The sequence below is a fragment of the Clarias gariepinus genome, chromosome 14, assembly GCF_024256425.1.
Source record: "Clarias gariepinus isolate MV-2021 ecotype Netherlands chromosome 14, CGAR_prim_01v2, whole genome shotgun sequence".
Lineage (NCBI taxonomy): Eukaryota > Metazoa > Chordata > Actinopteri > Siluriformes > Clariidae > Clarias > Clarias gariepinus.
Genome location: NC_071113.1, coordinates 29,332,589 through 29,357,159, shown reverse-complemented (window position 1 = coordinate 29,357,159; position 24,571 = coordinate 29,332,589). Strand labels below are relative to the sequence as shown.

At 41.5% G+C, this 24,571-nt stretch overlaps 1 protein-coding gene across 1 annotated transcript in view; it reads left to right on the top strand.

Annotated features, from left to right (window-relative positions):
• Window positions 1-24,571, top strand: part of odad2 (outer dynein arm docking complex subunit 2) — a 61,203-nt gene that overhangs the window by 8,717 nt on the left and 27,915 nt on the right. Inside the window, exons 8-14 of the mRNA XM_053511762.1 lie at window positions 7,328-7,527; window positions 8,883-9,033; window positions 17,051-17,197; window positions 17,281-17,490; window positions 20,779-21,012; window positions 21,581-21,691; window positions 21,903-22,057. Coding sequence (XP_053367737.1) covers window positions 7,328-7,527; window positions 8,883-9,033; window positions 17,051-17,197; window positions 17,281-17,490; window positions 20,779-21,012; window positions 21,581-21,691; window positions 21,903-22,057 — 1,208 coding nt within the window. The remainder of the gene's footprint in view (window positions 1-7,327; window positions 7,528-8,882; window positions 9,034-17,050; window positions 17,198-17,280; window positions 17,491-20,778; window positions 21,013-21,580; window positions 21,692-21,902; window positions 22,058-24,571) is intronic.

Here is a 24,571-nt window from a genome sequence, read left to right as displayed (position 1 = left end):
AATCCAGAATTGAACAGTATAAAAACACACATTGTAGTTTAATCTATGATATAACAATTTATACAGTATGTATTATATATATATATATATATATATATATATATATATATATATATATATATATATACAAAAGTAAAAATTGACCTGTCTTGCTATAAATAATAATAATTATGTGTATAATGCCTTATAAGCGCACAGTAACATGCTGAGTTATCCTGTACATCTGACCTTCATATAGAGGGAAAAGTGTCTGACAACTAGAATTATTTGTGTGTAAAGAGAGCGGGAAAGTAACACAAAATCACTAAGTGGATGTTTTAAGCTATTATTTGAGTGTTTTTTTCCCCCCCTTTGAAATTTTGTCTGTATTTATTTTAGAACTTGAGTGAGCGTGGGTGGTTAATGGGTAATAATCTAATTTATTTGATTAAAATCAGTCCCAATTTATTCAGATTTCAGAGTTTGAGGACTGAAAGTCATATAAAGAAGAGTGTAATTACACTACGGCTCAAAAGTTTGGGATCACTTGCAAATTTCTTTGTGTTTAGTGATTTATTTCCTACATTCTACAACAATACTGAGTTTTTTAAAACTATGAAATAACATGTATGACATTAGGTAATTATGTAACAACAACAAAAACAACAGTAACGTTCAGTTGTTATTTTATGACATGAAGGTGAGCTGTTCTGGAACAGTTCTCACAAGAACAGTATTGTGTTGAGTGCGTTTGTAAAATGTCTCTCATGAAGACCTTCCCAGGAAAGCAAGACCAACACTTACCTCTGCTGCAGAGGAGAAGATCATTTAGAGTCACCGGCCTCAAAAATCACCAATTAACAACCAGCACCTCAGATTAGAGCCGTTATGAAGGATTTATAGAGCAGAAGTAGCAAATATATATCTCAATATCAACTGTTCAGAGGAGATTATTGTGTTTTTTGAATAAATGTCTTCAGTATCGTTTTACAAATACAAATCAGAAAAGACCATGGAGTTGGAAGAGGTGTCCAAATGTTCCACCCCTAGTGTGTATCATGAGATGATCAAGATGAGAGGTTGACTCCCAGATGTGGTGGTGCATTGTTGGTTGTTTTTGCTCAAGGTGTAAGGTACACAGAGATTATTAGTCCACTGTAGCCCTCGAACATACATGACCTCATCGCATGAAAGAGCCAGCTTCATTAAACAATCAGAGCCAGAGAGGGGACATCTCACACTCTAGCGTCAGGACAGATGACAGAACATCAAACAAGAGAGAGAGAGAGAGAGACAGAGAAAGAGCTCAGAAGCTGAGTCGCATCTTAACACACAGTCACTCCTGTGGCTGGAGTGTGAAGTATGCGCCCTGAGATTAATCACAGCTGACGCGAGGAGTGGAGGACATCAGCGTCTGCTCTACACTTCACTGTGAGATAGTGTCTGTCTGTACAAAGAAAGAGAGAGAGAGAGAGAGAGCAGTGCTCCTCTCACTCCTGTCGCAATCCTGTTTTTCACATCACCGCAGTGTGAAAGAATGCAAAAATGCGCCAGTTGTTCAAGCCCCCCTTTTACAGAAAAAAAATAATAAAACCTCTTCTGAGTACACTTCTAAAGTACGTCTGATTTATTCAGTAGTGCCGCGTCCCGCTTTAGCGACTTTATAAATTAACAAATCAGTCCTCAATAATGACTTCAAGCTGCAGAGGAGGGGAAAAAAATCCCCCCAAAAAAACTGTGTTTAGCCGTCGGAAAATTTACACAGGATTTCTCAGCGGTGACTATTTGCTGGAAAAACATCGTTTCGAGTGGCAGGCCGGGCGACGTTTACAGCGCCAAATATTTACAAAAAGTTCTTTGTACATGAAATTTTGTAGCGAGAGGATTGTAGGAAAATTTGTATTTCACAATTTGATGATCAATTTCTAAACTGGCCTCGGTGCCAGGGACTAAGATCTCTGCTTTTTAATGTCGCACGGGGCAATAAATACCTTCCCGTGGATGTAAACACAGGCCCGTGTCCAACACGCACTTTTCTTGTCTTTAAAACACACCTTGAGATCCAGCTCGGTGCTTCACGCCAGGCGTCAGACCTGCTCTCAGCAGCATAACTCTGTCCCGAGCCATCTCAGTGGAAACTCAATCACACAGACAGTTATGGTGTGTGAAATTATGGTGGTGATATTTCAGCACAGATATAAACTGTCAGCTTCAGAATTATTGGCGAAAATGGTGAAATTATGCAGTACATACAGTAAGTAAAAAAATATATATTTAGGCTTTTTTATTCCCTAAAGTGTGCAACTCCGTAGAGATTCAGGGTTGCAGAGCATCAGGGGAACACAGAGTGTGAGGTTCTTTAAGGTGATTACAGAAAAAGCATGCTCACACACACACACACACACACACACATGCACACAACCACACACACACACACGTTTACACCCAGTGCACTTCTTGACTTGGTTTTAGAAGCGAGAACCCAAAGGAAACCCATAGGCAGACCATGAGAACCTTCACACAAAGAGAGACAAAGGATCGAACCACTGAGCTGTTAGAAGAAAACCATGCACAATTATCCCCCTTTGTAAATTTTTTTATTTAAAATTGTCTTGCATGAAATGCAAGTAAGTGGAAAGTAAAGTGCTTCTACTTAGCATTCTTTTGTAATTGAATATATTGTTTTATTTGATTACATGTTATATTCCCAGCATAACTAGAGTAATATGTAGAATTGAAAATGTTAAGCATCCAATTAAGTGACTCACTCACTCACTCACTCACTCACACACTCACTCACTCTCTATAGCGCTGATCTTGTACACAGGGTTTTGGGAAGCCTGGCGCCTATCCCAGGGGACTGAGAGCACAAGGCAGGGTACACCCTGAACAGGGTGCCAAACTAACACAAGGGACAAGCGTTTACACACTCACACACACTATGCCAACTAACCTAGTCTGCATGTTTTTGGACTGTGGGAGGAACCCAGGGTACCTGGAGGAAACCCACCAAGCACAGACCCAAAGGTGAGACCCAGACTCTCAACCCTGGTTATGTGAGGCCACAGTGCTAACCAGCAACATTTCCTCTCCTTGTTTTTAGCGCGCTTGGTTAACATGCAGCACTTTCATCACTACGGCCCAGGTTTGATTCATGGGCATGGAACTGAGGGTTCATCAGGAAGGGCATCTGGCAAAAAACCATAAATAAAATAAATAAAATTAAATATATGCTGATGATGGCCTAATGGTTAGCACCATCACCTCACACCTCCAGGGCTGCATGCTCAAATCTTGACTTGGGGTCTCTGTGCATGGAGTTTGCATGTTCTCTCTGCACTTGGTGGGTTTCTGGGTACACTTCTGTACTTCTGTCCCGTTTTTCCGTGGGAACGGATCGGACGGGATGGCTTTTGGACACCACAGGCAGGGGTGAGCCTTGGATGCCTATCAGATGATCCTGCCACCAGTTTACTGCTATATGGTTGGTGATCAGTGTTGTTTCCTTCACCTGTCAGTGGTTATAATGTTATGGCTGATTAGTGTACATACTGTAGAAGAAGAAGATATGTTTGTATGTCTCAGACTTTCTTCTCTGTCTAAATGTCTGTACAGTATGTCCATCTTTCTTGATTCACCACTTTCTTTTTCTTTCATAGTATATTTTTCATTCTACCTCTTTCTGTCTATCTATCTGCCAGTCTGTCTGTCTGTCTGTCTGACTTCCTCTGTGTATCCATCTATCTTTTTTCTATCCCTAAACCAACTTCTTTCTTTCTTTCTTTCTTTCTTTCTTTCTTTCTTCAGTTTTTTGTTGATTAGTAAATTTAAATTATCTATCTGTCTGTCTGTCTGTCTGTCTGTTTACCTTCTGTACTCCATCACCATGTTGAGAGAAAAATGATGTTATCCTATGAATATAATAACACATAGCATCCTGATACACATCTAAAATGAGAAACGCCCAGTTTTGCAGATTCTTGTGACTCTTAAGTTACACACTCAGCTATGAGATCTCCTTCATACAAACTCCTGAATTGGGTTGTAGTCAGATGTCTTTAAGTGAATTAAATATACACATAGTTAGTGTCTGATTTTAATTGGAGCTGACAGTTATTATATACTGATAGCATATGTTGCTCTCACATAATATATAAGGACAATATAAACCCTGGAATGTTTTTTTTTTCTTTCTCTTTTACTCTTTCTCCTCCTCCACCAGTGTTTCTGCACTAATCTGGCGACAGAGCCACACTTAAATTTATCCCAGGATTACAGGAGCTATAGAGATCTCCAAGTAAAACTGCCTCGGCATCCAGCAGGTTTATTCAGTGAGTTTGAAGGAGTGTTTGCTCAGTAGCTGCGCTCACGTCAAATCCCTGTTGGCTCCGACGAACCGATGGACTGATAGCATGGCTGCGAGAGACCGAGAACAGATTATTTAAAAAAGAGAAGCCTTATAATCTCGACAGCAAACGAGCTGTCGGAGCAGCGGGTGTTTGGACGTGTCAGGTTGGCTTGTTGTGGTTGTCACACACAGCTGGAAAGTTCAGAAGGCTGTTATTATTGTATAGCCGCAGAATGAATGGGCTTTTTGTCTGCCTGATATGGCGTGTAAATATAGAGTTTCTGCTTGTGTTGCTGCTGTTTGTGACTGAGACTCAAAACATGGCAATAAGACCGGGCATGTGGTGGCAGCTTTGGCCTGGATTACGAGTGCCACTGAATAGAAAGACGTTATTATTGTCTGAGGTGAGAATGCCAGGCAGTCAGACGTGTGCTTGTGTGTGTGTATATATATATGTGTTTGTGTGTAAAAATGCTCTCCAAGTGTTTATAATATTTTACGATGCCAGTGAAGGGAACTCAGCCACGAGAGCAACAAGCTGAGATTGATGGCCAGACACAATATAAATAGATATCTCCTGCGGTGGTGCAGAAGGTCCACTTTCGAAGGTCCAGGTCGATCTTTATCTCAGCTTACTGCCTGTGTGGAGTTTTACATGTTCCTCTCATGTCCAGCCGGGTTCCTGAACGGTTCAGTGTAGTTCTGAGCTTGGGTTGGCCTCCTATGTGACCATAGTTAGGTTGGTGTATGTTCTGTGGAATTCTCAATTCTCAGTATTCCAGGGATTGGCTCCAGACCTACCTGATCATGAACCTTAACCCTTACCCTTAACCCTAACCCCTAACACTAACCTCTAACCCTATTCCAGAACTCCTAACTTTCAACACTAACTCCTAACCCCTAACTGCTAACCATAATTTCTAACCCAAAACTCTAACACCTAACCCTAATACCAAATTACCATAATTCTAACCCATAAAACTAATTCCTACCCTAACCCCTAACAATAACTTCTTACCCTAATTCCTGAATCCTAATTTAACTCCTAATCATAATGCCTAACCACCAACCCTAACCCCTAGCTCCTAACCATAATCCATAACTCTAACCCCTAACCATAACCATAGTGTGTCTATCGCCTGATATTTAGCGTTTCTTTTTAGTTATTTTAAACTGGTAAATAAGAAAAGGTATTGTGTTCTTTCTAATCTCTCCTTCACCACTCATTTACACCTTTTCTTTCCTCTCCTCGTGTCCCAAGATGACACTTTCCTGACTCTCTGCAGAAGCTCCCAGACTCATCGATTGTAGTGAAATAAAGCTACTCGGTGTTGTGATAGAGGCTGCTGCGAGGCGAATAGAATAATCCGCGTCACCCCAGAGACTCGTTTCCTCTGGATCTCAGCCCGGCTGCAGTAATAAGTCTGCTCCGGCACGCTTTTGTCATCCAGCTCACACTCAGCCCCTGATTGCGCTCCTCTCCTCCGAGTCAGCACCTCCACCCGGCCAAGTACAACACGCCGTATCTCCTAACCTATCGGCTCCCCGGCACACGGCTCCCTTTAGATGCTTTTAAAAAAATTTAATCAGACACTTTCAGTCAAAGCCACAGCAAAGACGAGGCTCTCATCAACGAGAAAGCAATCAAGGCCGTGGCTGACGCGAGCCACGTGTGTTTGTTGTGTAAAGCTTTTGATTAGCAGGCTGTTTATATTACTGATCGTGATCAGAGCCTGGCGAGCGCAGAGACCGGGTATCGCTTAAACACTCGCCGTGCTCTCGTCCTCCTTTTCATGTCGCTCCATAACGTGCCCAAGGAGCTGTCACGCACTGTCTAAAGGAGGCGTCTGCTCTGACAGCTCGTCCAGGCCTGACAGCTGCGAATCCGTCTCTGCCTCCGTCTGCTTTTCTCATTTTCTACCCTTGATGAGGGAAGCGACTCGGGTTCACTCGACACACGGGCAAAACAGAAATTAAAAAATATATTTAAAAAAAATCAGTGGAACAAGCAGCGTTTTAGAAATTGGCTCAGAGGCATGAATGCATTCTTGGTTGTTTTTGTGAACTTTTTTTTTTTTTTTAACATGTATAGTGGAAAAAATGAAATGCATGTAGCTGGACGTTGGCGTGAACAAGCCCGGGCCCACAAGGTTTTGGAAAGAACATGGTGTCCCTGGCATTACAGAAATACACTGAGGATCTACACGAGCTGCCATTTTTGTCTCTCATTCAAAAATAAATAAATAAATAAATAAATAAATAAACAACCCATTGCTCGCTATGTCATCAGAATGGAAAAGAAGTATAAAAAGCTGGAAGAAGGGTGGCTATTTTCTGCATAGCAAAAAAAAAAAGCCTGTGATTAAAACCACCCCTGCTGCAAACAATTCATGTGCACCCTGTTGGCACTGCAGCATGAGGTAGTTAAAAAAAAGAGAGAGAGAGAGAGAGAGAGAAAGTCAAAAAATCATCAGCGAGCGAGTGGCATTGCAACAAAGCCTCTACTCAACACGTGCCAAACTGCCAGGCTGCAGCGAGGAATGTACAGAAACAATAAATGTTTCATATTGTTCAGCCATTCGAGAAAGTGCGCTAGCCTTGAATATATATATGTATACATATTTCTTCCATCACTCAAATAAAGAGCGCATTGTTACAGGACACCTTGCAAAAAAGTGCCACATACTTAAGTTTTATTATAATAAAATAAAAAGTGCAGTGGAGAGCGGGGCTCGCAAGCTCACGAGCTCAGGCACGAATATCCGATGTGCCTGTGAGATAAAGAAGGAAAAACATCAGCGTGTCAGATGTAGCCTGGAAAATATGGCGCGCCGTCGACACTCGCACCACGAGGAAGAGCTCTTTTTAACGACCCCGCTCTGTATAATTTTACAAGACCAGTTTATTGTAGATTTTACAGCTGGCGTTTCTGTGCAAATTAAGACAGGTTTCTTTCTTTCTTCCTTTAAAAATGCCCTCATGTCTTAAACCCCTCTACAGGACGTTCGAGAAGAACCTCAGACCACGCGAGAAATCCCACATGTGGAAGCCGTTGATCTGGAGGAAGCGGGCCAAACCCAGAGGTCTTACGAGCGCCGGGAAAAGAATGCGCACGGGAAGCCGAGACGAGAGCCCGCGCCGAACAAGAACCTGGAGCCGTCTTTAACGTGGAAGAAGCTCGGTGTGACGTCCCCTCAGGAGTGAGTGACCATCCTGACCTCGCTCTGAAGTGTCCGCCCGAGTCCTGTCCCGTGTGCGTGTGTGTGTGTGTGTGTTTTAACGATAAGCACACCAGTGCACTTTACAAGGAGATAGGGAACAGTGTCTTCAGTTGTCCAGAGTGCGTTTCGGTGAGCGCTGGTGTTCCCGACTGATAAAGCTTCCCCTGATCCATCGCACATGTTCCTCCGTCCACACACATCCAGCACAGAGCTGATGACCTCCAGCTGCCTGCGGCATCGTCCCTCATCACACTCCTACTGCTGCACTTTAACACAAACACATTTAAAACATGTCAAAAACACTTCTCTAGGAGATCCTGACGGCGTCACTGACATGTGGCTTTGGTTTTTAATAATTATGCACTTTAGTACAATTGTGTGTGTGTGTGTGTGTGTGTGTGTGTGTGTTCCCACTCTGACCCTCTTGATGACCCTCCTGTAACGGCACACATCCCAGTGCTTTACTCATCTTACGCAAGCGCGCACACACACACACACACACACACACACACACACACACACACACACACACACAATGCTTTGTTTTTTCAATGCTTTCTTCATTTTTGTTCTTTATTGAGTTCCTCTCACTGTGTTTCTCTTTTCTTTATCTGTATGTTCAATTGTCTCTTTCATTCCTGATTGATAACTTTTTTTTTTGTTTGTTCTGTTCCTTTTATCTTCCTTATTGCCTGTCATCCTTTTACTGTATACCCTTCTTTCTTTCTTTCTTTCTTTCTTTCTTTCTTTTTTTTTTTAACAGTCAATATCTTTTGCCATTCTATCTATCTATCTATCTATCTATCTATCTATCTATCTATCTATCTACCTTTCTGTTTTCTTTTTTTCTTTTTTTGATTAGTAAGTTTTTCTTTTTCTCCCTTGTCTGTCCATGTCTGTTTTTGTCCATATCTGTTTTTTCTTTCTCGTTTCTGTGTGGCCGTCCATCTCCTTCTTAGTCTGTCTCTTCTTTCTTTCTTTCTTTCTTTCTTTCTTTCTTTCTTTTTTCTTTTTTCTATCTGTCTGTGTGTTTTCTTTTTTCTCTTTCTTGATTAGTAAGATTGTTTTCTTTCTCTCTCTTTATCTCTGTCTATCCCTGTCTGTATCCGTTTTTTCTGTATGACTATCTTTTCTTTCTTTCTTTTTTTTTCTTTCTTAGTGAATAACTTTTGCCCTTCTATCTATCCATCTGTCTAGCTGACTGTCTCTCTTTCTTTCTTTGTCTTTCTGTCTGTCTGTTCATATTTGGTTCTTGTTGTGTAAGACATACAGCTTAAAACCTGATAGCTTTTTGTGGATTCCTCACTGTGTGTGTGTGTGTGTGTGTGTAACAGGAGTCCAGGTGGAGGAACAGGAGCTGGAGTCTTTAGTGAGAGCTCCTCCGAGAGCGATGATGATGAAGAGCAGACTGAGAGACGAGGAGAGAGTCACGCGGATGTTCCCTCTGAGTACTGGCACATTCAGAAACTCGTCAAGTACCTGAAGGTAAACACACACAGAGTAAAAGTAACAAACCCAAAGCCCATTTTAAATATGGGCCAGGGGTAGCTCAGTGGTTAAGGCATTGGACTACGGTTCGGAAGATCCCAGGTTCAAACCCCACAACCACCAAGTTGCCACTGTTGGGCCCTTGAGCGCGGCCCTTAACCCTCAACTGCTCAGATGTGTAATGAGATAAAAATGTAAGTCGCTCTGGATGGCCTCGGAAGCGGTTCTAGGAACCGGGTGCTCGTGTGAACACGGGGAAACAGAGCCAGGCTCCCGGGCCGAGTTTAATCCTAAACCGAAATCTGGTAAAAACGTTGGAAACACAGCGACATAAATAAATAAAATTGCAATGAAGTAAACTAAAGCTCCATGGCATTTCCCCTTAAAATTCCAAACAAGGCAACTGCTAAAAGCACAAGACAACAGAAAACACAGAACAAAGCCGGAGGATTTAGCGTGGCACGCAGGCAAAGGGCACGGCACTTACACCAACAAGAAGCGGAGAAACCTACGGGAACTATATATACACACACACAGCCTAATTACAAACAAGACTGGAGCGAGGATAACTAGACGCAGGTGCCAGAGCCCAGGCTCGACCGAGCGGCCGTGGTTCATTACACCGCACAGTGCTTCAGGCAGTGTTGAGTCGAGGGGTTTCAGTCTGAGTCTGACCTCGTCACTTTCTCTACCCAGAGGGTTTCTCTGCTTAGAGGGTGAGTGAGGAATTTTTGTGCTGTAGTAAAGACAAATACAAATCATTTTTTACATAATCTTCTCGCTTCTTAATATACTTTGTCCATCTGTCTAAAGTTTTCATATTCCCTCATTAAAAAAATGTTTTCCGATTGAGCTGCGAGCCACGAATGCACCGCTGTCTTCAGTTCTTCATCAGAAGTGAATCGTCAATATTGTAAGGCTGCTTTCAGGGGAACAAACAGTTGAAAGAGATTAGAGATCAGGGAGGATGCTCTAACACCTCAAAAAAAAAAAATCAGCGTCGACAGTTCTTTCCGTTCCATACTCTCAGGCTCGTAGTGATGAATCCGTGTCTCATCACCAGTAATGATTTTCTTTAAGCTTTCACGTTCCTTAGAGTATTAACGTCCATTTTTTGTTTGCAGATATATAAAACCCTTCTGCTTATGCTCTTCTGTGAGTTGTTTCAGCACCAGGTACACCCTCAGCCCATAAAAAAGACAGGAATCGCTGCACGCTGCTCTTCTTTCATGCAAATCACAAGCAGGGTGTTCATTATTGCTCGCACTGCAGTTACAACTGAACTGATGTAACACGTTCACACCTGCACAGCAGTGACTGGGGAGACTCCTCAAACAGAAGCAGAAGTTTTAATGAAACCAGAGTTAGTCTTCAGCCACAGAAATCACTCGGATCAGAGGCGACAGAGCTCAACGTCATTTGACGAATAGTAAATATGAACATTTGTATTTAAGGGGACGCTCCAGCAAAAAGGATTAAAAGAAATCCTTAATATGGTGAAGGTTTCTCTAAGGAGAAAAAAAAAACACGCGGATGGAACACATGCACTCTGAGGACTGACAAAATGATTGTTTATAGCTGCTGTAAAGTAAGTGAGATAGGAGATAACATGTCTTCAGGATCTACTCCATTTAACCTTACTATAAACAGATACTTCTGACTCGATTTTGCTTTATGTTATATGGTAGTTAAATTTCTCCATAAGCTTGGGCTTTTTTTTCCACGCCAGGCCACAGATCTCTTTTTTTTTTTCCAAGGACACGCCAGGCGCTTTCTGCATATCAGACCTCATGAAATAAGAGCGAGCTAGTTTCTCCCGAAGTGTCAGACATGCTGTAGGGAGGGGAGAATTTATGGACGTTTAATCTCCTAATTATTTCCCCACCAGATAAAGTTGTGGTGTAGATAAAGCTAAGCAGAAGTGTTGTTTTAAAGCATCGTATGCACATCCAGAGTGTGTGTGTGTGTGTGTTTGAAGTTGATCTTTAACAGGGTCGTCTCCAGAACAGAGAGCGTTGAATCATTGGAAAGAAAACAGCCAGGTGGAGTTTTAGTGGCAGATATTTTTAGCCGAGCAGAACCTCGGCGTAATGAATGTAAATGACCCAAAATGAGGCGTTTATCATGTGGGTTTAATGAGCGCTGTGGTTAGTCTCAGATAAGCATATGCGAAAGCCTATTTGGGGTAAAAATGTGAAGTCTGATCCGGTTAAATGATGCACTTGGTTGCACTGGAGTGTTTATAAAGCAGCCTATCTGTCTGGAAATCCGAGAGTTCTTTTATTTATGACGTTTATCCAGTAGCGCAATTATAATGTCCTTACCAGCAGAAACTGAAACACAGCGTCTCCAAACTAAACATCTCTCTGTTCGGTCTCGTCCTTTTTAAGGGGATTACACGCTTCGTGGAGTGTTACATAAATCATCTGACCTGTATACACGTTCACGTGTAAAGAAGCTTGTTTATTCCGCTGAGTGCGTCCGTTCATGCCGATATTTTCACAGGGGCATATATTAGGCTTAAATTTAAATTCCCGGCAGGAAACATAACACGCTACACAACACAAGTTTGTGGCTCAGAAAGCAAGGTTTATACACACGTATACAGACTGACACACACACACACACATGTTCGCATGCAGCTCTGTAACCACAACGCGTGTACATAAGGTGGAGGAAACCGCAGCCTGTTTGTTTATTTAGTTCCAGCTCAAGTGCCTCATTAGCTCAGATCAGAGATTAGATGGCAGCTAAACACGATTTATACAAAAAAATGCTTCTCACACTTTCAGCGCTGCCAGAACTTACACCCCCCACCCCCCCACGATCCTCGCTAATCGCCTCTGAAGCCGCTAATCATCTGCGGCCTAAGCGCTCGCGTGTGATGATTAAAGAACGCACGGCTTCTGCCAGAGTGATTAGCAGATTTTTATTGGTGACCCATTTAAACAAACAGCTCGGCGCACTGCGAGTGTTCGCTCAGGAAGCGAAGCATTAATTAGCACGTATCTTGCACCTCTCATTACGCAGCCATTGCTGTTTCTAAAACAGGAAAGGGAATCGTTTTACAGCTCATGATGTCTTGTGGACAGATTGTTGCAAAGTGTATGTCAGAAGTTATTAAAATTTCAGTTTGCAGCTTGTAAGAGTGAAAAACGGCGACGCTAATGATCGAGTGAATCTGCCAGCCTCTAAGCTTACCTGTGACCTCTGTCATGCGTTTTAACACCCTCTACTGGTCACACTGAGTACTGCAGCCTTCAGTGGCTTCACTCCTCCTTGAACTCTTCCATCTGGATTCCGCTGAAACGGGATGATCTGTCATGAATCAACACAGAATACCCCCTGATTTTAATGTGAGGGTAAAAAGCTTTAAAAAAAAAAAAAGAAGAAAAATTAAATTATTATTTGCTAATAAATTTAGTGGCATTAAACAACGAATAAAAATAAAAATTTGCGAGCCGAGCTGAAGAGTTGGATAAAAGATATCTTAGCGGATTCGATAAACCTGTTAAAAATGGGATGCTTTGGCAGTGGATCAACTGTTGTTGCCAGAAAGTTTTAGGATGAGGTGATTTTGAAAACTTTTAGGCAACTTTAAGGTGATTTTAAGAACTTGGCACGTTTTCTATGTTGATTTTCGGGATGTTGAGACAATTTTAAGATGATTTTGAGATGAAATTAAAGATATTCAGAGCTAAAACATTTTTTTGATAAATGACTTCGAGGTGATTTTAAGACCTTAACACAAGGTTGTGATGATGTTAAGTCAATTGTGAGGTAATTTTGAGGTGATTTTAAGGCTTGGTAATGATATTGACATCGTAGTCTATCACTAATTTCTGAGCTCTGACGTGAGCTTAACATGATTTCGAGAAACTTAAAGATTTTTTAAGGAGCATTGATTGTTAGGTAGCTTTTAAAATAAATTTAAGATAATTTTGAGATTTTGGTTTTCTGGAGATTCTGAGCGTTTTAAAATGTTTTGTTTTTTTTAAGTAAGGTAATATTAAGGTTGTCAAGATGATATTGACACTGATTCCACTAGAGTCGAAGTTTCTGAGGTGATTCTAATAAGTTTAAGGTGATTTACAAAAAATTATGAGGTCATTCTAAGAGCGTTTTGGAGATTCTAAGGTGTTTTAAAACTTTATGGCTAGTTTAAGGTCTTTTTTTTGTAAACATTAAGGTGAGTTATGAGAAACATTGAGACAATTTATGAATCGTCTTATTTACAGTATATTAAAAAATTACCCATTAATTAACCTGTTGTCAATGTTGATCTGGATCTCCGTATATGAGGAATGTTGTACCTGGTCCTTCACAAACCCCCTTTAATTGGTTTGGTATAAACAGTTCATCAGAATTCATATAATAAGTTGAGGCGAGTGTTTAATCAGCCTGTTGACTGAGGTGTCATGTGATCTTACTTTTACTGGGGTTTTTAATTTGCTTGTAAAGAGGGGATTAGAAGGTGAAGCAACCCCAAGCACTCATTGGAACAGTAGTGCTTTAATGTAACAGCTAACGGAGACGGGTTTGAGCGGCTGTCGGAACACCAATAGTTAAATTTTTTTCATGTCGAGTTTGTGTGTGTGTGTGTGTGTGTGTGTGTGTGTGTGTGTGTGTGTGTGTGTGTGAGAGAGAGAGAGAGAGAGAGAGATGTTAGTAAAACCACATGGATGCTGCTGTTTTAGATCAGGGTAATATCTTCCATTAAATGCGATACCTCTTTCTATTTTTCTGTCTCTCTGGTTCTCTCTCTCTCGCTCTCTCTCTCTATCATTTTTTTCTCATTTTCTATCTGTCTATCTTGTTCTCTCTTTCTCAGTTTCTCTTTTCTTCTCTGTTTTTAAGTAAATTCTTGTCTGTCTGTCTGTCTAATTCTCTCCCTCTCTCCCTCTCTCTCTCTCTCTCCCTCTCTCTCTCTCTCTCTCTGTCTCTTTGAGTCTTTATCTAACACAGGAGGACTGAAAGCTGTATAATTGCAGATAACTAATACAGGTTCTTCTCTAAATCAGCATCATGAGCTAGCTTTAATGTGAGTGCTGTGCCACCGTGAGCTCGCTCTTAATGCCAAAAGCAGCTTAACTTGTTTCTTTTTCTTCTTTTGAATTTTTAACTTTGCCTCATATGTTCCTTTTTGTCTTTTTTTCCCCCCTTTACCCTCCCACTGTCTCAATCTATCATCACTATTATAGTATAAAGATAGATGGAATAGACTCATCAGTTTGATTCATTTCCATCCTTATACACATCATTCCTGTTCATCGCCCGTCTCTCTCTCTCTCTCGCACTAACTCTTACTTTTACACCCTCTGGTTCAGTCTGAATGTTTTTTAAAGGCCATGCCATTATTTATTGCAAGAACATTTTTGGAAACAATACGAGATAGTATTGCAATGATTCGAGTCTGTACTGAGATGACTTAAGATGATATGAGACAGTATTACGAGGATTAAAGACTCTATTAGGATTATTTGCGATGACTTGCCTGTCCTGAGACTATTTTATTTTATTTTATTTTATTTGGTTTTGAGACCTTTTTAGGTGGTTTTAAGACACCTTTGGTTCCATGTTAGTAGTTTTAAGATCAGATTTAAACCCTTCTGATGTTAAAATAAATATCTTTGAGACTACGCTAATGATGTGGAAATGATTTTGAGATGATTTTAAAATCATGGTGATGATCTAAAAATACCTTTCAGACCATGTTAATGATTTTGAGATCATTTTGAAACAATGATGATAATTTTAAGGTACCTATGAGACCATGTTGATGATTTCAAGACTTTTTTGAATATATTGAGATGATTTTAAGACCATTTTGAAATGGCTTTAGTATCATATGGATATTTTGAAAATGGATTTAACACCATGTTACTGATTTTGAGTTGACCTTAAGACAACGTTGGTGTAATTGTGACGGAACTTAAAGGGAAATTAGCATCTGCTTGTCCTCTAATGTCTCGTTTACAGCTAAAAGAAAAATATCAAATACCTTATTATAAAAGGATCACTCATCCCATCCTGCACGTTCGTTCTTTTTTCCCCTCTCTCCTTCTTGCTATAGTGTTTAAAATGAATGACACTTGACATTAATACTTCAGACTGGCAAATTTTAATGCATAAAAGATAAAAATGACTGTTTTTAACTAAATGTGTGTCTAAGTGTAGTAAAACACACAGCACATGTTGTGAGGTAGCTATAGGAAGAGAGTCATGTTCACAGGTTTGTGTGTGAGTGAGTGTGTGTTTTAGATAAAGACGGGTTGTGGATCAGATCTCTGGAACATGTGTGTTTGTGAACGCAGTAGTGTCCGTGTCTCTCGTTATAAAAGACCTTCAGATGTTGTTCTAGTTTTAAAGAATGTCCACAGCTCTTTGAGACTAAAGCAGGCAAAAACGAAAGCATATGATCCCTCACTTTTTCCCCCCTCTTTTCTCCAAGCCGGCGGTATCGGCTGTAAACCGAGCGTTGTTTTTACAAGTTTGCGATGCTAACCCGACGAACGCTTTGAAGAAGGAGAGAATGGCACAGCGGATTCACTTCTGCTACTGGTTCACATTTAGTCCAGGATCGAAATATGGGCAACACATGTGCCTCTCTCTGTCTCTCTGTCTCTCTCTTGCTCTGTCTGCCTGTTTCTGTCTGTCTCTCTCTCTGTCTTTCTCTGTCAGTTCTATCTCTGTGTCTTTCTGTTCTCTCTCTCTCTACCACTCTCTGCCAGTTTCTGTCTCTCTCTATATATATTCTGTCTCTCTATCTCTCCTTAGCTGTCTGTCTCTGTCCCTCACACTCTGTCTGTCTCTGTTCTCTCTCTCTTTTTTGTCTGTTTGTTTCTGTCCCTCACTCTCTGTCTGTCTCTCTCTCTCCCTCTCCTTGTCTCTCTTTGCCTTTCTCTGTCTCTGTCGCTTTCTAAGCACATCAAAGCTCCTTTTGTGTTCCTGTCTTCATTGCTGTCTCTCCAATCAGTGCTTATCTTGTAAAGCGCTTAGCTCCTATTGTGCCACTATCTCATCACCTCATTTGTTTTTTTTTATGTCTTCCTTTATTCCTTCCCTGTTCTCTTGTTTAACTTCTTTCAGATCATCCAAGCTTTATCTTTCCATCTTTACAGTACACAGAGAGAGAGAGACAAAGTGAGAGGGAGAGGGACAGAAGGAGAGAGTGTCAGACAGGGAGAGGGACACAGAGAGACCGAGTGAGATGGAGAGAGACAGATTGCTGACTCCCCAGTAGATTTGACGATGACACTGCAGAGTTGCATTTCAAAGCTCCCCTAATGCTGCCGATATTCCCTCAGCTCGGCACACACTCTGCCGTATCCAGCCCAGGCCGGACTGAGAGCCGCTGGTGTAAAAGGTGCAGATGTTCCGGCGCAGCACATCTGTCCGCCTCTCTACAGCACCAGACAGCTGATTGAAGCGAGAGTCGGAAACACAACGCCACACGCCCACAAGTCCCCCAGTCACCTGTGTGTTTATTATAGATACTGTAATACAGCTTTGATGAGTTTTAGTCAACATATGTCACCACACACACACACACACACACACACACACCCTAACACAATGTCCTAAGACACCGCAGGCACACCTTAACCTACATCCAGACATATCCACACACCAATATCCTGAACACACACACACGCACAGACACACACAGACTCACACACGCTGTTACACATGCCCATACAAAGTTATTTGTAAGTTTGGGGGCATGTATGTGTGAGAGTGTGTGCATGTGTGTGTGTGTATGAGGACATGTGTGTTAGTGTGTGGGTGTGTCTGGGAGTATATCATGGCATGTTTAAAGTTGTGTGAGTGGTCATGGGTGTGAGAGTGTGTGTGTGTGTGTATACTGTATGTGTTTTCCCCCCTTAATGCCTTAATATACACACTCTTTCAGTCTTTCTCTGTATCTTTTTTTTATTGTATTATACTGTATTTATTAACTCAGTTGAGTGTGTGTGTATGTGGTGTGTGTGCGTGTGTGCGTGTGTGTGCACAGGGAGGTAATCAGACAGCCACAGTGATCGCCCTGTGCTCCATGCGGGACTGTAACCTGGCGCAGGAGGCGTGTCAGCTGGCCATCAGAGACGTGGGGGGGCTGGAGGTCCTCATCAACCTGCTGGACACCGACGAGCTCAAGTGTAAAGTGAGTTCCTACAGGAGAACCTTCCGGAGAGCGTGCTGTTCTCATGCCTCGTTATCCTGAACATGACCTTTCTTGTATCTCAGATCGGCTCTCTGAAGATCCTGAAGGAGATCAGTCAAAGCTCTCAGATCAGACGAGCCATCGCCGATTTGGGCGGGCTCCAGACCATGGTGTCCATCCTGGACTCCCCCGATAAAGAGCTGAAGTGCCTGGCAGCCGAGACCATCGCCAACGTGGCGCGGTTCAGGCGAGCGCGCAGGACCGTGCGGCAACACGGCGGCATCCGGAGACTCGTGAGTTGGACGTACAGTAACCCTGCACTATGGTGCAGCATGAGGGACACTCACACACTTACACACTCCGCACCCCTCGTCTACATCAAAGCCCAGGCTCCTCAGGTAGAAACGGATCGAATGTCCGGCCGCCCCTCGGCCTGGCACAAGTGTTTATTGACAGAATGACGCGCGCCGTGATTACAAGCCCGTGCCCCGAGCTAATCTGTATATTTACACGGGTCCAGACTCGGACGTAGCCGGCGTTTCCATCACACACAGACTCGGCCTGAAGGATCAGACCACCTCCGAAGCGCACGTGCGTAATGCTGTATTAGCATCCTGCCTGAGTTACATCACCGCGCAGGTCTTTCATGTTAAATATGACAGAGATGAAAATCTGTTCATTCATCACACGATACATCACAGCTCTACAGTGTGACTCACGGAAATTAGGCTTTCTACAGTATATGAGGAGCTGGACGATCTGGTGGGAGTCTGCATTTTATAGTGTAAATTACACTCATAAATATTCATTTATGCACTTAATACATTAAGTTTAACATTTACTACTTTAATTTAATGTAAGTAAATAGAAAATTATAAAAATCTTAACAATTCAGCTCAAGATTTCGACATCAGTTCCACTTTTTCACAGGATTTCTCAAAAGTGTAGTGAGTAATTTATTACAAAATGAATGTAATATTTTCTACTATGTAAATTTTTTTTTTCCAGAGTCTGTTAACTGCTAGCAAAAACATTATTAGTCTCAGTCGTTACTTACATGGCTTAGCAGTCGATGCTAAGTATTACTGTAATGTAATAAACGTTACATACTGTAGAATTGTTTAATGCTAATTTGACAACGTCTTTATTTCAGACTCCTGGTCAAGCACATACAGTAACAGCTATCCGCTAATCCCCGGCTGCCTAACAAACTAGCGCATTTTGTCGACTAGACATTTTTGTTTTGACCGAACGCAGCGTATATTCGCTACGTCGGGCCCCGCTGTACACATGGACCTCAGGGAGCAGACATTACATCTTTTTTTAATCATACTTTTTTTTTTTTCCTCCGTGCTTGTGTGCTGGCTAGCAGATTTTTTTCAGGAAAAACACTGGCTATTATAAACTAAAAACCACAAACCAGAAATCAGTATGTGAGTAATCAGTGCAGCTAAAAGCCCACTGTCCACTTCACTTCAGCTTTCACTTAACCCCTTCATTCAAATTTCTCCCAGCCTTCATCTCTCAGTCTCAGGATTCACTTTATCACTGCTTACTGTATGAGTTTCATCCCAAACACGAAGTAGATATGATTTAACAATCGTCTCTGGAGGATTCGGTCTGTGGGAAACGAAATGCCCAGCCAAATTCGAATGGTTGCACAGTAGAATTCTGTCTTCCAAGTATGTAAATTGAATCCTGGCTCACTTCTTACTGGCATACGGATGTTTTAAGGCTTTGCCAATGGTGGCCAGAATAGTAAGCTTTTCCTGTGTAATCTCGTTAGAACAAAAGTACACATAATGCACTGTAGTCATGCTGAGTTTTTTTTTTTTTTCGGGTTTTTTTCTCTTCGTTGCTATGCCCCATCACCACTAATGTCCGGCATTTCGGCAGTTTCCACCAGACTTGTTTATGACTTTAAGCTTTTATAAGTCTGAGTCAAATATGTAGCTGTTTATTCTGCGTCCACTCCGAGTCCCAAACCCTGGAGTCCTGGTGCATTCCTGTGTCTTAAATGATACCTGTAGAAAAGGATGAAGAGGGCTAGTATTTACAAGTGTGGTTCTAGCTTTGTCCAATGTCTGTTCATGTTTCATGATGAGCTCAGAAAAAGAACCCAGATTTTCACTGAAGTATTTTTTTTATACATTTTTTTAAAAGAAAAGACATGAAAGAAGCTGATATTTTTTTCAATGCATCAAGTTTGAATTACTTAAACCTTCAGGGCAGTGAATAAAAAGTCCAAGATGAGTTAAAAGTTACGCGCCTTAAAATGTAAGACAAGTTCTACGTCATAAGCTTTAAATCCTTATTTGAGATCAGAGTCAGTTGATTTGATTCATTGCAGAAGTGACTTTCAAGTTTTAAATTTAGAAGTTTGGTGTCTAACTCAAGTTTCTGAACAAATCATAGGCTTTGTTCAAGTCAAATGGAATAATCAGCTTTAAAATATGAGTTGAATTAATAATCGTTATCTTTGAAGTCTGATTTGTGTTGCAAGTCAAGGGTTCTTGAAAGCAGAGTCAAATTTTAAATTGAAAGATAAAAAAAATCTGTTCATTCATGAACGCAGCTCTACAGTGTGACCCACGGAAATTAGGCTTTCTACAGAATATGAGGAGCTGGGCGATCTGTGTGGGAGTCTGCATTTTATAGTGTAAATTACACTTATAAATATTTATTTATGCACTTAATACATTTACTTTAACATTTACTACTTTAATTTAATGTTAGTAAATATAAAAATTTTAAAAATCTTAACAATTTAGCTCAAGATTTTGACATCAGTTCCACTTTTTCATAGGATTTCACAAATGTGTAGTGAATAATTTATCACAAAATTAATGTAATATTTTCTACTATGTAAACACGTTTCTGTAAAAAAAAATTCCAGAGTCTGTTAACTGCTAGCAAAAACATTATTAGTCTTAGTCATTACTTACATGGCTTAGCTTATAAGTTGGCTTTGATAGGTGAGGCAATTTGTGATTTAAAAACTTTTAATTCTGAGTTGCGTTGCATGCTGAAATAATTGAAATCTTTATTGTGTTGTGAATCATAAACTGTGAATTCTATTTTAAGTTCTGAATCTCAAGCTTTGAAATTGGATTTAAGCTGCAAATCATGCATTTTTAAATGTTCCTTGAGTTAAGAGTAACATTTTTAATGGATTTGAGTTGTAAATCTTCAATTTAGTTCAATTTAATTTGTATAGCGCTTTAAACTAATGTCATTGTCACAAATCTTGAGCTTTAAAACTGAATTTGAGTTGTGAATCTTGAGCTTTGAAATCTGACAGAAGTCCTGAGTCATGACCTTTAAAGTCTGAGCCAAGATGCTTTAGATCTTTAAATTAAGAACACAAAGTCACATCTGAATTTTCCTTCCAAAGCCTTCCTTTAAATGTTTAAAGTTGAAATTTTACAAAGTAATTTAATTAAAAAGAGCAGATCCCACTTCCCATCTTGTGTTTTTCTTGGCTTATCATGTATTAAGTCATAAATAAGATTGACAAGCAGGTGAAATGTATGCTGTAGGTAAGTGTGAGGGTGACTTACTGACTGTAAGTGTCCGTGCAGGTCGAGCTGCTGGACTGCGTTCCCGACTCGACAACACTGAGCCCAGAGCAGGAGAAGGATGTGGAGGTGGCACGCTGCGGTGCTCTGGCCCTGTGGAGCTGCAGTAAGAGCTCCAGGAACAAGGAGGCCATCCGTAAAGCCGGGGGGATTCCTCTGCTCGCCCGCCTGCTCAAGTCCCCTCAGAAGAACGTTCTAATCCCTGTTGTGGGCACGCTGCAGGAGTGCGCCTCGGAGGTCTGTTTCTCACTGCTCTTCTCAGCCACGACCTGAACTCAACTAAACTCAAAATGTACAATAATGTCATTATCATGCCATTGTCTTTTACTCTAGGGTATGGTGGACACTTTTAAGGACACTTATTAGGACACTGGTATTATGTATCAGTCTAATAGCATGCTCAGTTAATTGTATTTCTAAAAAAAAAAGTCTTATACCTGATACCTAAACATAAAAATTCTACAATTAAAGCTATTCATCACTGACCATGGATTTAAGGGCAAAAAAAGGACAAAAGTCTCCCACATCGATCCAAGCCAACTCGTGTAGCTTTGCTAATGCATTAAAAATCACCTTGCTTTCTGTCAAGCTAATGCACATGTGTGTGAGGTTACTTGTTTTGGCTTTGGTATGGATTTGGTAGAATAAACAAGTACTTATCATACCTGTACTCGTTCTGAAAATAACGGCCCTGAAAATCGTATTAGTAATCCTTAAAAAACCGTAACGCTGGCTGAAATAGCAGTTAAAGTCATGCTAGGTGAGATGTGGTGAAGGACGTTCTGTCTCCTGTTCTCTTTGGCAGAGGAGCTACCGGATCGCCATACAGAGCGAGGGGATGATTGAGGATTTGGTGAGGAACCTCAGCTGTGACAACCAGGAGCTTCAGATGCACTGCGCGAGTGCCATCTTCAAGGTAATCTCGGAGCCGCTGAGCGAATGTGACGATGAGCGATAGCCTTTCAGCAGCGCTAAAGTGCTTTTACAGCTGCACATGGCCTCTTTCTCACTTCTCTGAAATGGAAAGGCATGGAAATAAATAGCAGACATATGTATCACATCAGCTCGGGTCTGATTCAAAGAGTGTGTGTGTGTGTGTGTGTGTGTGTGTGTGTGTGTGTGTGTAGTGTGCAGAGGACAAGCAGACAAGGGATCTGGTGCGGCAGTACAACGGCCTACAGTCGCTGGCTACTTTGCTGAAACGAGCCGACAACAAGCAACTGCTCGCTGCCACCACCGGGGCCATCTGGAAATGTTCAATTAGCATGGAGAACGTGGCCAAGTACTGTACACCCGCATTTTAATGTTTATTATCCATAGATATTAACAAATATATAATAGTATATTTAAAATTTATGGCATTTTATGCAATTTTATGCTTAAAAAATCGATTCAGTTATGTATCGTGATTTTTTTTTGCGTGGAAATTAATTTATCGCCACACTAACACCAAAAGGCTGGCATACCCGCACTCTTCCAGTCATATTGACACTAGCCAGTTGTGGGCATATCACTCAAGTGAAAGTGGTGGATAGCATTTTTCTTTCCAACATTGCACGGGCAGCAGTTGAAAAAGATGCAGGTGGCTGTCATTACATGTCTCAGAGGAGGCATGTGATGGTCTTTACCCTCCCCGGTTGGTAGTTGCCATCTTGATGGCAGAGCGCACTAACAGAGAGACAAGTGGAAATTGACTACGACTGAATTAGAGAGAATCTTTCGGGGAAAAATCCTGGTTTGTTTTCAAAAATGTATAGGAAGGTGTGTCATCTTTTATTGGAATTTGATTGATATCTGTAAATTCAGTTCATTCAGCTTCTATAGTGCTTATTTTGTATACAGGGTCTCTGGGGCCTGGAGCCTATCCCAGGAGACTCAGGGCACGAGGTGGGGTACACCCTAGACAGGGTGGCAATTCAACTCAGGGCCAACACACACACTCTACAGGCAATTTTGGGAATGCCCATTAACCTAATCTGCATGTCTTTTGACTGTGGGAGGAAACCTGGGTACCCGGAGGAAACCCACAAAGCATGGGGAGAACATGCACACTCCAAGCCCACAGACCCTGAGGCAGGAATCAAATCAAACCTGAAGGTGCAAGGGCACAATACTAACCACTACGCCACCTGTAAATGTAGAATAATTATACGTTCTGAGCAGTAAACACTCAACAGTGCTAGCTTTGCGGTGCAGGGGTTTAAACCATGACCTTCTGATTCATAGTGCAATGCTCTTACTCATTCTCTGTAGTGCATATCTTGTTTAGGGTGACGGGATGCCTGGAGCCTGTCACGCGGGATTTGGGGCATAAGGCGGGGTACACCCTCGACTGGGTACCTGTCCATTCAAGGGCAGATTCAGAATCATGCAAAACAATTTATAATTGTTTAATTGATGATGAGCTTTTGTTTGCTTAGTTTAGGATGTTGGCCTCGAATTGTGAATTTCTCATTAAATCCATTTTTTTTTTGGGGGGGGGGGGGTGTTTTTCCTAAAATGCCCTATTTAGGCTTAGAGTCCTTAAACAATCGCAAGTTGAACAAGTCGAGGATTTCTCAGACTCTCAGGTAGGTTTTAAACCACAGTGTGTGTGAATGGTAAACATTGAAGTATCTGTGAGATGTGAATGAAGACCAAGCGACTGTTGGTGTTTCCTTGCTGTATGGAGTGTGTGTTATTAACATCGTATGCACTCAGGTGCCGTTGAAAGCTGTAATCGAGTGCAGATTGAACGGTCGCGTCTGCAATCATGTCGTGACGCTGAGTCGACCTGCTCAGAATGTGCAATCACACATGTCATGTCTTTTCCTGACATCTGATTCGTTCCTCGTTCACCGCTCACTTTTTCCACCCTGCCTGATCGCTGTCTGTGCCGAGGACATCCAGAAGTCATTATTCTAACCAATTGCTAACATTTTTCTACACTCTGATCTTTTATGATGACTGTTCGCCAGAGGAATGTGTTTACCCTTTTTTACGCCCACGTTGTTAACGATAGAGTAGGTTAAGATGAAGCCAAGCGTGGTGATGAGCTAGTCAGGAGGATTAGCAGAGAGCAGTCGACGTGCGCTAACGGCCCGGGTACCGGCTAATGACCTTTTAAATAGTTCGTCACGTCTGGTGTTATGGTGGACGTCAACCTCCATGCCGTCTCCCTCATCAGGCACGATGACGATCCTGGAGGCTTTCCCGCCCTAATTTTTCTGGCGTGCAACGTTTTTGAAGTAATTTTTTCCCCCCTCATGAATTAAAAGAAAGAACAAAAAAAATAATCTTGGAGACCCCGACCTGGCAAGTGTTTTCCGTCACAAAGGTGCTCTGGTATAAAAATGATTTAGCGGTATTTATTTTGTCATGTGGTACGCGTGTAGTATACAGGGTTCAAATATGCATGGTTTTATTCCACCATTACCTGTCTATAAATTACAGCCTTTTATTTTTACAAGGCTGAGGCCAAGCATCTGATAAAGCAGCCTCACATTTTTAGGTTATGATAAGAGTGTTTTTGGATTTTTATGGCGTTTTGATAGATTTGGATCTGTGGACGTTTCTACTGTCTGGCCGAATCCCAGACAGAAAATGGAGTTGTTTGGGAGGAGGAATGAAGAGGGAGGCTCGTGTCTGTAGTGGCTCAGTAGCAGTACGGCTGCTCACTCGCTCGCTCTCTCTCTCTCTCTCTCCACATCATAACTCAAATCTAACAGAACCTTATCGTGCATTTATATCACATTAAGCCCTTTCCAAATTAAAGCCTGTGCCATCATCAATTCACTTAATGTCACGTTAACAGAAA